Source organism: Anabrus simplex, chromosome 1, assembly GCF_040414725.1.
Source record: "Anabrus simplex isolate iqAnaSimp1 chromosome 1, ASM4041472v1, whole genome shotgun sequence".
Lineage (NCBI taxonomy): Eukaryota > Metazoa > Arthropoda > Insecta > Orthoptera > Tettigoniidae > Anabrus > Anabrus simplex.
Window position 1 is genome coordinate 811,337,452 of NC_090265.1, and position 14,185 is coordinate 811,351,636.

The window sequence follows — 14,185 nt, forward strand, 5'->3', positions numbered from 1 at the left end:
ACTGTGTTGCTTGCCAGCTGCAGGGTACGCGTAAGCAACCGGTACTATGTGGCCCAAAGTCGTGCAGTCATGTCAGCATTTTGTTAACTAGTTAATGTAACTAGTAATTTCTGCATAACCTATGTATTTACCTTGGGAATTTTTAATGAAAATATTCATACCCTTCACCACTAACGTTTACAAATTCAGCACTCTGCGTCACAGGACATAAGAAATTTAAAGCAGTTACGACTGGCGTTAACCAGGCAATTTAGAAGAAAAAAACATAGCGGATCCTCTGTTACATTATTGGGAATAATATGCTCATAAGTTTTCCGTAACTTATTTTCTGACAAACATCTGATGTTTTCACACAATATAATTTTGTCTCTTTATCTGACATTAATTGAAGCCCAATATTGCCTCCTGTGGATAGCAGGTACACAACCAGTGGGATTATTCACAGTGTAAAATGAACAATAGATAAGACATAAAAACAAATTTACATAAGTATACTTTCTTGCAAATACAGTAATTGTAATTCTAAAATTATGCAGATATGGTATGTAACACATGAATCTCTTCAATAGGGAATGCATTACATCAAAGCTTTTAGGAAACAAATATCTCAATTAACCATACACAACAATTTTGTGAAGTGGTATTCAGTATTTGCTAGACTGTGCGATATAAATGATGGTGATACTATGCCCTATCTCAAATAACCTGAGATATAATGTAAATACAAAAAACACGTTGTAAATGCGATGGTACTGTCTATCTTTTGGTAAAGCGTTAAAAATATTTTACATGTGTTAAGTAATATTATTTCCACATAAAAGTTATGTACATCATCTAAATCTGTTTATCTTCACTTTTCACTTTTAAAAAGCTGTTTAGTTGCAATTTACAATTGATACTCATGCATTAAAGTACCTTTTGAGAGGGGCGATGTGTCAACAGCGGAACAGCCATTGCAGCGGCTCATTTAGCTAACATACAACCCATGTGCTTTCTGTTCACTGCTGTGTTCTGGGTGTTACTGGTGTGCTAGTGACTTTGCATATTATTACGATTTTCTTTCATGCTAATATTTAGTAATGGAGCCGATGACCTTCGATGTTAGGCCCTTTAAACAACAATCATCATCAATATTTAGTTATATATCATTATTAATTAAGTTGGTAGTCAGTCTTTGTCTTGGTGTTTAGGATTTTGTTAACTGTTTTAATTTATGTTTACATAACCTTTGTTAGTTCTGTGTGGAGTGAAGATAGGTAAGCCTGGCCCTTGTCGCGTAAAGCATAAGAAGGGAAAAGCACTGAGAAGTGGAGAAAAACAATGTGTTCTCAACGTTTTTTAAGAAGTTTAGTGACGCAAATCCTGGCAGTACTCTTGAAAACGTGACGAGGCTAGTAGTCGCTACTACTGGCATTTCTAGAACTAGTATTTATCGTGTTAGAAAGGAACTTAAAACTGTAGGAACAGTCGTTTCACTGGGAAAATGTCAGAATAAAACAAAGTTAGTGGACATGTATGATTGTTTCACTAAGAATGCAAATCTCCAGACTCGGCCACATATACATTGTACTAATATCAAATGCAGGATTGTTTTTCTTCATGAGTTTTTCTTTAGAAGTGAAATACCAAATACAAGATCTCAGAGTCTGTGAAGAGTGATGAAACCTTGCCTTCGTTTTTGTGTGCAACGCTTCATAGGCTTTTAAAAACTTCAAATTTCAAGTTTATGTTGCGTAGTCACCAACCACTTCTTATTGAAAAGGAGGAAATATTTTTGTGGCAAAGACATTACAGTAGAACCTCGATAATTCGAAATCTGTTAATTCAAAATCCCGCCTAATTCGAAGAAGGTCTCATTCCCGGAAACATGAGATACAGTTTTGCATGTTATTTAAATTGTTTAATTCAAAATACGGATAATTCGTAATTCGAAGTACAATGTCGGCCCCATTACCGAAATTTAGACTTTTAATTCGAAACTGCCTTTACATTTTAAAACAGTAGTATGTTACAGAGTAATTTCAACTCGAAATTTATCCGCGTCATAATAGAACGCGTGTTCCGGAACGTGGAGTGGTACCGTAGCTTTCCGCATTTACACTCACTTCGGTGGATCTACAGTGCGCTTCATGATTACCAAGTTGAATGAAATCGGAATTCTTTTGTATTCAAACTTTTAAGGAACGCCGTAATATCACGCAACGGGCAGTGTGCGGGAAAACAGAATCCGCGAACACTGGCGATGCCGACAGTTGACTGGGGGGGGAACGTGACTCATATAATAAATTCGTAGGCACCGAACAATATTGTCATTGCCGATGAAACTGCATTACTTTATTTTAATGCGAGTCCAAACGATCATATGGTTTTAAAGGAGAAAGTGCCAGGCGGGGAATCGTACAAGTGTGAGGGATGGGGGTCATTGTAGTGCGTTGCATTGCACATGGAAGCGAGAAACTTTATCCCCTCATCATAGGAAAGATCGATAAGCCACAATGTTATGGGCGTCGGGCACTTTCCATGCCAATACAAAGCATCTAAAAATGCAAACAGTAAGAAATCCGAAAAATAATGCATTTCCACAGGGGAACCAGCATAATTTATCCTCGTCTTTGAATTGTGTGATGTTTTTCTTTCGTTGCGTGAGGTTTTGTTTGTAAGTTATTTACCCAAGTGCATTATTTGAACATTGTAAATGCACGTTGTTGGATACATGTTGGAAATAGTTTTTTCCCGTGGCATTTGAAAGGTTTAAACTAGAGGTCTGCATTATGTCTGATTTTCTCTGGCTCTCGGGAGTATGCGGCCGAGCATCCTGTGCAGCCGGTTGCGGGCTACCGATCATCAGCGACTGGCCGAGTGCGCCAAACGCTCGGTCGGTCGCTAGTAACCGGCGGACTCAGTGTTAGCCAGCCAGCAAGCTGCGCTTCGCCGGACTCGAGATCATAGGCCACTACTTTACGTTAACCCTCACCTATTTCTTTTACAAATGTCTTTCGTTTTTACTATCAGTTCTATAACCTAAATATTACAATTGTATATGTTACATTTGAAGTGTGCTAATATGTTGCAGACTATTGGATTTTCGTCTTTGAGGTGATCATGTATTCCAATAATTGTAACGTTATGAACTGTAATGTCTTCATATAGTATTTTGTTCCGTTCGCTAGACAAACGGGTACACAGTAATAGTGGACTATGTGTAGCCTATCTCCAGACTCGGCCACATATACATTGTACTAATATCAAATGCAGGATTGTTTTTAAACAAATACTCATCAATTTTCTTTTTACAGGCGTTAATTTATAAACAAATTATGACCTGTAAATAAAGTTACATGTGAATCATAACTATATAATTTGTTTTTCGTAATTGGTGCTGCCTGTTGCACAGGAGTCATTTGTGTTCCTGGAGCTACTACTACAGCTGGCGGTTTCTGCTTCTTCCTGTGAAGTAAATGAAAGTGGAATCATACATTTATAAAGTTTGAGGAATGTTTCCTTTCTTGTGATTACGTGGTATGTTCAGAATACTTACGAAATTGTGATGGATCAATAAGAGATCATCCACCTTGTCTGATTCCAAGCACGATCTTTTGCTGGACAGCAGGTGACCGGCCTGGCTAAAATTTCTCTCGCTGGCAGCACTAGTGGCAGGAATTCAGAGAACTCTTCTGACCACTACCAACAGCCTTGGAAATAACTCCGCATGCGTTTTCCACCACTTCAAAGTTTGTCCTTCGGCACGGCTACAGTCGGATGTGGAGAGCGAGAGGTACCTGTCGAGGTCATTAGTAGTATTTGTGTGTCCATCTTCGTCGTCCTCATCCGAACTCCAGTCCACCTTGGACTTTTTCATGGGAAGAACTTGGTCACTGTTTGCTTGAATGGGCTCTAAAAATGAACAAAGGCATCCGTAATGCATTCCTGTCACCGTTAAATATGTATAAAAGTTAGGATTACTGGTTACTAAAAAGCTATATTTCGAGTGAATTCCTACATATATCGCGAAAAATTACATCAAAACGCATTGTGAAATTTTTAGGCTGTGAAACCCTTCCCAAAAATTGTACATTTTAGACCGCATGATTGTTGATCTAACTAAAGGTGGAATATTAGACAAACAAACATTCGTTTACTAATTTGTTTCCGTGATTCGACCTTACCATTTACAGGCAGTTCCGAGCACAATAGTCGAACTTCAGCTTACGCGACTTGCTTTTCTTCTGCTGTGACTTTCTTCAAATGACGTCGTGATGCCCATAGAACCGTGGCAACGTAATGGATAGCCTCTTAATTTGCACTTCTCTCTGATGAAGTATGCTGCTCTCGTTTTTATTTTCGTTATTCACTGAAAAGAATAAACAATATATACATAATTAAATTCCGTTGATTCAACAGGTTTATAAACGATCGTAACTTTTAAAAATATTTCTTACTTCGTTAAAGTATAAAGGCTTTCACGGCCGGTGTCAATATTGGACCACGGCATAACAGCCCGGAAGAATTTTATTATATCTTACTTCGTTGTCACTCTCTTCTGGTTCACAATGCTGTAACAGACGCGTGTACCAAGGCAGAACACGTTCCGGCGTTGTTACTTTTTCACTTTCCAAATCCAAACTCTCTTCTTTAAAGGGGGTTAGAAAAGCGGTAACTTCTCATGCGCACTCTTCATGAAAAGTTTCTAAGAGCTTCGATTGCTCGCGATATTCTAGTAGATCTCAAATATCGTCGATTTGACTTATGATGGAATTGAGCATTAACAGTATACTGTTCCACCACGTTACAGATTCTTGCTTCACAGAGTGCTGCAGACGCCCCGAGTGACCCGATCTCTTCAAATAGCTTACTATAGCTCTCGCTGATAGCAGACACGACAAGATTTTAGGAGCTTCATTTTCTAAAAACGTCTCTTGAAATGTGTGACGAAGCGCAGTCATCAGGCAGTGATCAAAGCAAGGCAAACGGTCATAAGATTCAAGTGTCTTCTTCATATTAGCTCCTTGGTCGGTGACAAAGTAACATTTTGTAAGATCATTCTTGTTAATTGATAACTCAAGGAACCGCTCTTCGATTTTGTGCCGAATGTTCTCTCCTGTCTTAGGTATGTCCGGAAACTCAGTTGTTAACAATACAAGCGTTTCTAGCTGCCACTCATCGTTAACATAATGCGATGTCACAGTCAAAATATTTCTCTTATTGTAGTTATCAGACCACAGATCAGCGTCTAAAGCGCACATATTAGTTTGGGCACCATTGTAGCCCATATTTTGTCGGCCTTTTCTTTAACATGCCGCGATCGAGTGGTAGGGTGCAGAAGAACATCTTCTGTATTGACTTTGCCATAAGTGGCGCCAACATTGATGAGCTCCTGCGAATAGTTCTTGAAGCCAATCTTACTACAAGTACTTAACGGAAGCAAATCTATTCCACTCATATCGACCAACTTATCAACAACAACTTTCTTTACGCTGCTTGGTACTGCACGTGTTCGGTGGAATTCTGATCCGCAGTTACTTTTGCAGTGCCGAATCATACCTATTGTGCTTGACTGGTAAGGAAGTATAGTATCACATGTGGTACACTGCACGAACCCAGAAGAAGCCTGCGTAACAGGATCCACTAGAAGTGTAAACGATTTCCAAGCTTCACTCTTCGCCTCCTCTTCCGACATATCTTTTTTCTTGAGGACTAACGAGTCGCTCCTAATTCTCTCCAGAATACTTCTCTTCGTTTCTTGAATGCAGCTTTTATGACCTATACTTGGTTGATCCATAACTCTGTCTGCACTGCTCAAAGCCCAGTCACCAACTGATTTTACACACGATTTCTAATGCAAATCCGCACTGTTGAGCGCGTGGCGCGTTTTCTGTCACCGGCCGGGATTATGATTACACTCCAGCGCCCGGTAGTGCTCAGCAGTTGCACTGATCACCGAGAGGTGAAGGACGACCGGCCACATGGTTCATTAGACGGCCACAGCCTTATCGCAGCGTGGGCTTTTCCCAGCCGTCGAGCAGCGGCACCAAGTGGGCAATGCTCGAGCGGTTGTTTTCTTCCAAATGCAGAGCTCTAGTTTAAACCGTGAATCAAGGTGATTGCATGTATTAATGAGTCTTAGAATACTTTGTGACGCGGCAAGTGTTTACATTTCTGAGGTACAAGAGAAGTGCCATGGCGGGAAATCGTACAAGGATAGTCATAGGAAAGTTCAATTTTAAGGACATCGGGCACTTTCTGTGTAAATACAAGGCATCTAAAATGCTTACAGTATAGTAATTCAATGAATAAAGTACTTGCACTTGGGAGCCAGCATAGATTTCTCGTCTTTGAATCGTGCTTTTTTTTCTTTCTTTCGTTACGTGAGGTTATGTTTGCCAGCGAGATATCCAAGTGAATTATTGGAATACTGTAAATGCACCTTCTTGGATACATTTTGGAAATAGTTCTTTTTTCATGGCATTTGAAAGGTATAAACTGTAAATCAAGGTTGATGTAGTAACGGTCCTTAGAATATTTTGTAACACAGCGAGGTTTGGTACTTCTGAATTGCGAATTGGCGGTTAATTCGAAATCACATAATTCAAAGTCCGATTTTTTAGTCCCAACGACTTCGAATTAACGAGGTTTTACTGTATTTGCATCAGATAAGAAAGTAAAATTCTTTCAAAAATAAAATTTACACTGTCCACCTATTCAATACAATTATATTCTGTAGTGATTAAATCCTACATGAATTACAAACACTAATTAGGAACATGTTTCGGGAGGAGGGAAGACCAATTTATTACTTGGATGGGACATAGGTGAATTCGGGGCATACTTGTGCGAAAGTATAGAGTGATAAAACTATCGAATCCAGTAGAGATGCATTCTTGGAGGGATTATCAAGCAGCTTAAAGAATCCTTCAGGGAAGGGGAAATTCTAGATAACTACGCGTATCGGCAAAGAGAAAGGTTTCATGGAAGGAGGGTTACTGTGTTTTGAATCTAACTGCATGAAAGACTACCATGAGGAAATGAATGGAGATGTATTCGAAGAATGGTTTGTGAATGTTATTGCTCGTCTTGAAGTGAATGCGGTAATTGTTTTGGACAATGCGTCTTACCATTCGGTTAGAATTGAGAAACTGCCCAATCAATCGTGGAGAAAGGGAGATGTAATTAAGTTTCTGTACGGGAAGGGAATCCCTCACGAACGAGTTGGAACTTCTTAATGTCATCCCACAGCACATGAAGGACTTGTATGGCGCGTATTGAGTAGATGATAACGCAATTCAATCGGTAAGGCAAGTTTTAAGGTTACCTCCATACCATTGTTCTTTAAATCCAATTGAAAGTGTGTGGAGCCAAGTTAAGGGCCATGTGGCTAAGAACAACAAAACTTTCACCCTTGCAGAAGTGAGAAAACTGCTGCTCGAAGGGATTGAACTAGTGACCCCTCAACGTTGGAAAATGTGTGTAAATCACATAATCCAGATGGAAGAAAAACGATTTTCGGGTATCGGATAAAAATAGTGTAAAACAAAAGCTAAAGGTTTCCACCTATTCGATACTGTTTGTTGTAACCTTAAAAGTTACATATATTTTTTTAAACAAATATATATATTTGAGGTGCAGTCTTCCAATTGGAGGAAAGCTGGGAGTTGCACAGGACATGTGACTGTGATGAGTGTTTTTAAAATCTTTACTTGTCTTGAATTTCATGCTTGCTTCATATATATTGTATCAGGAAAAGTTCGTAGGTTTAGGGCATGAGAAGGATCTCAGGTAGTGGAAGTTGATTTTGGAGCCGATACAGAGCAGGATAGAATCGCAGGGCGAATAATAGATGGTTATACTTTTTCCAAATAATTTATTAATGTTGAATGATTCATCACCCTGCAATATTAATATAGGACTCAGATCTTTCATTGAAATCAACGTAAATCTTCTTGAATTCAGTTCGAGAAAAATAAATATCACTGATCCTATAGTCTTTCTAACTTTTGTGCAAACACGAAGTGTCAGCTCTTCACCTAAAGTCTTTCTAAGTATTAATTCATGAAATGAGCACACACTTATAATTGAAAATTGAAATAAGAATTTAAATTTCTATTGAAAGTTTCTTAGTTTGTTAGCCTTGAAATATAGAAACACTTGAATATCCTAGAGTTCTTCTATGTAATATGAATATTAAATTTTGAAAAATAAATTTATCATTAAAGATGAACTTTTGAGAAATGATGAAAAACTACGAAATATTGTTCACACACGGCACTGAGAAAATCACTGTTCAAGATCGATAAGAAAAAGTCAGTCAGTTTGTGACTACTCACTTAGTAAAGAAAATTTGGCTTACAAATGTTGATGTGGAGAATGGGAGTCTGGAACATTCCGCGGAGTGTGGACGGAGACTCGAACTCGATATTCCACGAAGGAACCACGTTGACGTCCCTCGATGGGTACCATAGATGAGATGATGTTTGAGGTAGCTGGATCTTGTAGAATTTCACCAAGATTTCCGTTGCTCGTGGAGGTGATTTTAGCACGCGGAAAGTTCAATTGGCGCGAGTAGTAATTACAGATGCTATCATTCATTGTCAAACACAGTTCAGTTCTTATTTTAATTTTATGACGTTAAATGAATAATTACAGTCCTTGCTGCATAAAACACTATTTAAAATCGTCACTGAGAACGTTCACAAATACACAGTTCAAACACTTGAAAAAGCAACGTGTAATAATTCTCATCACAGTTTCTGATCACAGTCTCTGAATCATTATCCTAGCAGATAACACTGATTTTCTGGTAGCGATGACACTATGTAAATAAAGAGAGAGACTTCAAAGATGTACTGTATTAGAAGAAATGAGTCCTAGAATAGTTAGAATTATTGTACACGACAGTTTCTGTTTATTGTAGTAATTCAATATTATGTGAAATTAACTAAGTCCACACGTCATGTTCTAGTCTGTGAATATCAAATATTTGACTTAGTATTTCAATGATTTCACACGTGTTATATTTTGAAATGTCTGTGAAATATATCGTTGTCGCGGCACGATAGACTAAGTACGGTACGACGTCTTTTACAAGTGGGACAGCGATTGATTATCCCATAATTTCGTCTCTGCGAAATGCGACGGAAAGTACTATCTCCGAGACTGCACTGACAGGCTGTACGAGGGTCAGTCTCCCCTCTGTCTCTCACACACACACACATACTGCACTGCACTGCACTGCTGCACTGTACTGCTTGTCTGCCTTGACATAGTGGCATATATATCTGCGCCGGGAGGGGTGGTGTTCTGAATCATGTGACCGAGAGTGCTCAATCTTCTTAAACTTTATGTTGTTATAACTCAAAACTACTGGACAGATTGCTTTGAAATTTACAGGATTTTAATTTTACAATGTCTGCTACAATTTAGCATTGGTCCTATTCAAATCGGTTAAGGCGTTAAAAAGTTCACGAAAGAAAAATTCTTTCGAGAAATGTCTCTAGGGGAGGCAAGTTTCAAGCGGTAGGTGACGTCACTTGACCTCGCCTGGCTCGCTCGTGGAGTCTGGTACGTACTGGAATGTTCCTTCGCTCAGCTGATCGCATGTCGGACGGAAATTGTATGCTGAAATAACGTTTTTTCAATTGATATGTGCCAGGGCCTAGGCCTTCCTGGTACAATATATATATTTATTTATTTGCTTGTTTGCTTGCTTACTTACTCACTTACTTACTTACTTACTTACTTAGACTGATGGTGTCTGGTAAGACCGAAACTAGTTTCAACAAATATGTGACTTTTTTAAGGTTACAACAAACAGTATTGAATTGGTGGAAACCTTTAGCTTTTGTGTTACACTGTATTGCTTTTCAGTACGGATTAATATGAAATTTATTACCTATGTGGGATATAGGCCAGTTAGTAGATGATGCCATTGAACAGATAGTTATAATAATGTGAACGACTCTGAAAGTGATGATGATATGGAGGGGATTGAGTAACCTATCTTTCTTCTGCAAGTGACATTGGTGAGTACATTAACGTTCAGAATTGTATTGAATATCATCTTAATTCATTCTGGTGATTGTATAAATGTTGTATTCTTCTTATAACATGTTAGTTACAGATGATTTGAACTAGTTATAGATCTTGTGGTTTCTTGACCAATGTTTTTATGCATCTAGTACTTTAACGCGCACATAGCTAGACTTGTCATTCTCACCTCCCAGGTAATTTGGGATAGGCTATATTGGTGGTGATGAACAACGGGACAGTTCGGGAGATCAGGCACTGTTTTGGTGTATACATCTAGACCTTGACAAGAAAATCATTATGACCCATGACCATCAGTGACATTGTTAAAGGCATTCGGTAGGATTTGGGCGAGAAGGATGATAACATTGGTGGTCAGCTGTCAAACACTCCTATGTGGTTTAATGAGGTTATTACTTTCCTAGAAACTATCAAACATTTTCTGATGCATCATAATGTGTCTGATGAAATAATCTTAAGACTTAACTGCGATTTGCAGGAGGAGTTTATGCCGTAGTAGCAGGCAATAGCAGTCTAAAATAACCAGTCTTTTTCTTTGTAGTTTAATACTGAATTTTGTACAACGAATGTTGCAACAACTTTATATTCATTCAATGCAATATACTTCAGTGTTGGTTTTTTCCTCTCGCTTGTACTGTATGCAAACTTTGTTACACATTTTCCACTCATATATGTTTTTTGTCTTCAGGCCCCCGAAAAAAAAAAAAAGTATAAATAAAGCTTACTGTAATTGTGATGACTGAAGACTATGGATAATACACAGTGTATAGTTATTGAATAAGTTTCTCTAGAATACAGTATTGGATCTCAACATGGAATTTTCTATGAATGCATTTTCCTCAACAGGTATTGACTGCCTCAGGATGCACCAATGCTATTAGCCAGATGCCAGTAGTGTTGATCCCTATTCATTTTGACCGGGACCAGGCATCAAGGATTCCTTCCTGCCAGCGGTCGGTGGTATTAAGACCTTTCTGCACCCATGACTTTATGACTGGAATACCAGCCGTTCCAGGCAGAGAAATCCCTCTTGATGTAAGTATTGCAATTGTTTTCTTAATTTTTGTGATGCCTCTCTTCAGCCTTTTCCTTTGTATGCTTACTGTCAGTCTTTTTTGCTTCCTTCTATTAAACTTCTTTTGATTGATCCTGCTGATTTTCTTGTACAAATAGTCATCATCATAATATGCAGTTTCCAGCTGTTGGCTAGGTCTGCTTGGAACATCTCCATCTCCTCTCGTCTTCCCACCACTTCTCCGTTGTCGCTCTTGCCCAGTCCTCTCCTCTTCTCTGTACACACTCTTCCACTCCTTTTATCCACCTGTCTCTCGGTATTTTTCTCGGTCATTTTCCTGTTATCTCCATTTCATGCATCCTCCCCGGCATCCTTTCCTCTACCTTCTCGTTTCTCATCTTATTCATTCTTGTCACTCATATCTTGCTTCTCAGAAATTTAGTTTCACTTGCCTGTATCCTAGTTACGGCTCTCTGCCTCATTGCCCAAGTTTCTGCTGCATACGTCAGAATAGGTATATGGTACATCCAGTATATCACTCTTTTGCTTCTTTGAGGGAGATTGTTGCTCCAAACCAGGCTTCTGACACTTCTCAGGAATGCTTCTGCTTGTTTTGCATGCTCGATTATTTCCTTATCATTTCTTCCACTTTCCTCTGTGATACTTCCCAGCTACTTGAAACTCTCTACCTTCCTAAGCTGTTCCCCTCCAAGCATTTTCCCCTCTCTTCGATCTCTCCTTCTTTCTAGTTGTGATCACAATCTCGCTCTTTTTGGTGGAAAATTTCATTCCATATTTTTTCCCCTCCTTTTCCCATGCATGTAACTGTTACTGGATATCCTCTTCCTTTTCTCCCCAGACTACAAGTCATCTGCAGACATCATCACAGTTATTTTCCTTGCACTTTTGTCATTAGCTCGTCCATTACTGCAATGAAGAGCAAAGGTGACAGAGCACTTCCTTGTCTTAATCCTTTTTTTTTTTTTTTTTTCTCAAACCAGTCTGTTCTCTCTCCTCCTACTTTCACACAACTGCCACTCCCATGTACACCTCCCTCACTCTTTCTATTGTCTGCTTCTCGACACCTTTTATCTGTTGAAAAATGTAAAATGAGTATGTCCATAGATGAGACTTCCTGGAAAATCCTTCTTTAGCCTACATTTTTAATACAGTTAGTAACAGTTCTTATTGTTATATACTCTTTCCTTTAATTTTATTTTTATTTAATGAATTTATGGTAATTTGAAGATGTCATTGTTGGCATTCAGCATGAATCAGAGCTATTTCTTCTTACCTAGGTATTTCAGAATTCGTCAACAAGGTGTTACTAACCTATTGATGTGTAAAATTTTCTTCCGGGGTATGAGTCCCAGTAATGTGCATGAATTGTCTTGAAAGGAAGATACATACAGTGGAGCATTTTGCAGGAAAGTAAAAGATACACACAAGAACTAATTTCCAGTGAACGCAACAGAATACAGCCTTATCAGACACAAATGTACTAGGCTTTGCAAATGTTGTTCCTTTCACAGACACTGAAAACTTTCTTCTATATTGGACATAACACTCTTGTGTATAGCAATGGACATAAATGAGTATTTTAAACATTTGTTTGTGTTTATATACAGGTGGTGAACAGGATGGTAGCAGAAGTGATAGCAGTGGCTGGTATTTCAAGAGTAATGTACGATCTAACAACAAAACCACCAGGAACCACAGAGTGGGAGTGATAAATATCTTGGCTCAACATTTGGTGACAAATCAGAGCAAACAAATCAGAAAAATCCTAACACAACTGTTACTTGGTGCACTGTGGGCGGTTAGTTCGATTTGTGCTGTTATGTCTTTGTGAGAGAATTGAATCTCGCGTTGTGTGTATGTGTACCGAATGTCACCAAGATTCTACTCATCATCACGAGACATGTTATTGGGAAGAGGGAACAGAGGTCTTGATTTAGAGAAGGCCGTATGAGGGAGAGTGAGTGAGGTTGTGAATGCAAAGCATGATTGTTGTCTAAATATTGCTGCATTGTTAAAAAAGGAATAAAATACAAATTCTGTGTGACTGACAATGTTATTTTTTTGAACTGTGCGACAGCCTTGGCTCTCAGACTCATGCCTTAAAATATTTGCTCTGTACCTCCATATTTCACTGTAATTTTGTGAGTTTCACTTGTTATTGACACTGGGATTATATTAATTCTCAGGAAATAGCTGGCCTAGCTCTTTCATATTTGTCATGCTTATTAGTTTCACTTGTTCTGTACAGACAAGTGACTGGGAATAATAATAATAATATGATAATAGCCTTCCATGGCTAAAGTAATTAGCATTCCAAAGCAGTGATACCTTGAATGCAAGTGGGCATTAAGAGCAATAATCAATACCTCCTGTTTGTTTTCTTCTATTTAAGCCTTATTTTGTGTGTTTAGGTTCAGTTTAATAAGTTTTTGAGTAATCGGTGAGCCATGAGTCTCCAATGCTGCATAATGAGAACGGATTTATTGTACACACATTCCGCTTAATTTACAAAATATAGACGTTGAAATAACTTTTTTTAATTCTCAGAACTTTTTTTATTTTTTATTCTCTGGTTTAGTATTTTCAGTGACAAGATTGTAGTTTTGTACTAGCTGTAAATTAATTAGTGATTACAGATCCAAATGAATGAAAACTTAAAAACTACAAAATAACCCAGTGATATTGAAAGTATTCCGTTGTTTGCGGTACTTAGTATTGCCTTACAGATGTTAAATGCTGACTGATGTATATATATTTTTTTATTCATTGTCGGTTAATTTCTGTTAACTATTGTGTAATATTAATTGTGCAGTTTTAAAACTAATATTCTTCTCCTGAAGTGCGTTGTGATTATATTTTTTTTAAATGTCTTACCATTTACACTGAATGCAGGTAAGTTCCATATTAATTTTTAGGGCGTGATTATTGTTTTGATATTCTATAAATCTATTTGCTAATCTGAACTACAGTCCATATCTGGGGACAGTAACAATTGTAAAAATTATCTTAACTATTCTTAATCTGTGGGTTAAGCATATGATGTTTCATATTGTACACAGGCAATAGTAGAGACTATGAATGGTAATATTGTTCAGGAATTGCCCTTCT

General features: G+C 38.1%; 1 protein-coding gene across 6 annotated transcripts in view; it reads left to right on the forward strand.

The window, feature by feature from the left end:
- bur (GMP synthase burgundy) overlaps positions 1-13,914 on the forward strand; it is a 190,445-nt gene extending 176,531 nt beyond the window's left edge. For all 6 annotated transcript variants that reach the window (XM_067136338.2, XM_067136339.2, XM_067136340.2 and 3 more), the window contains 2 exons: positions 10,888-11,076; positions 12,685-13,914. In XM_067136338.2, the coding sequence (XP_066992439.1) occupies positions 10,888-11,076; positions 12,685-12,786 (291 nt within the window). In that variant the 3' untranslated portion in view covers positions 12,787-13,914. The remainder of the gene's footprint in view (positions 1-10,887; positions 11,077-12,684) is intronic.
- Positions 13,915-14,185: the final 271 nt, after the last annotated feature.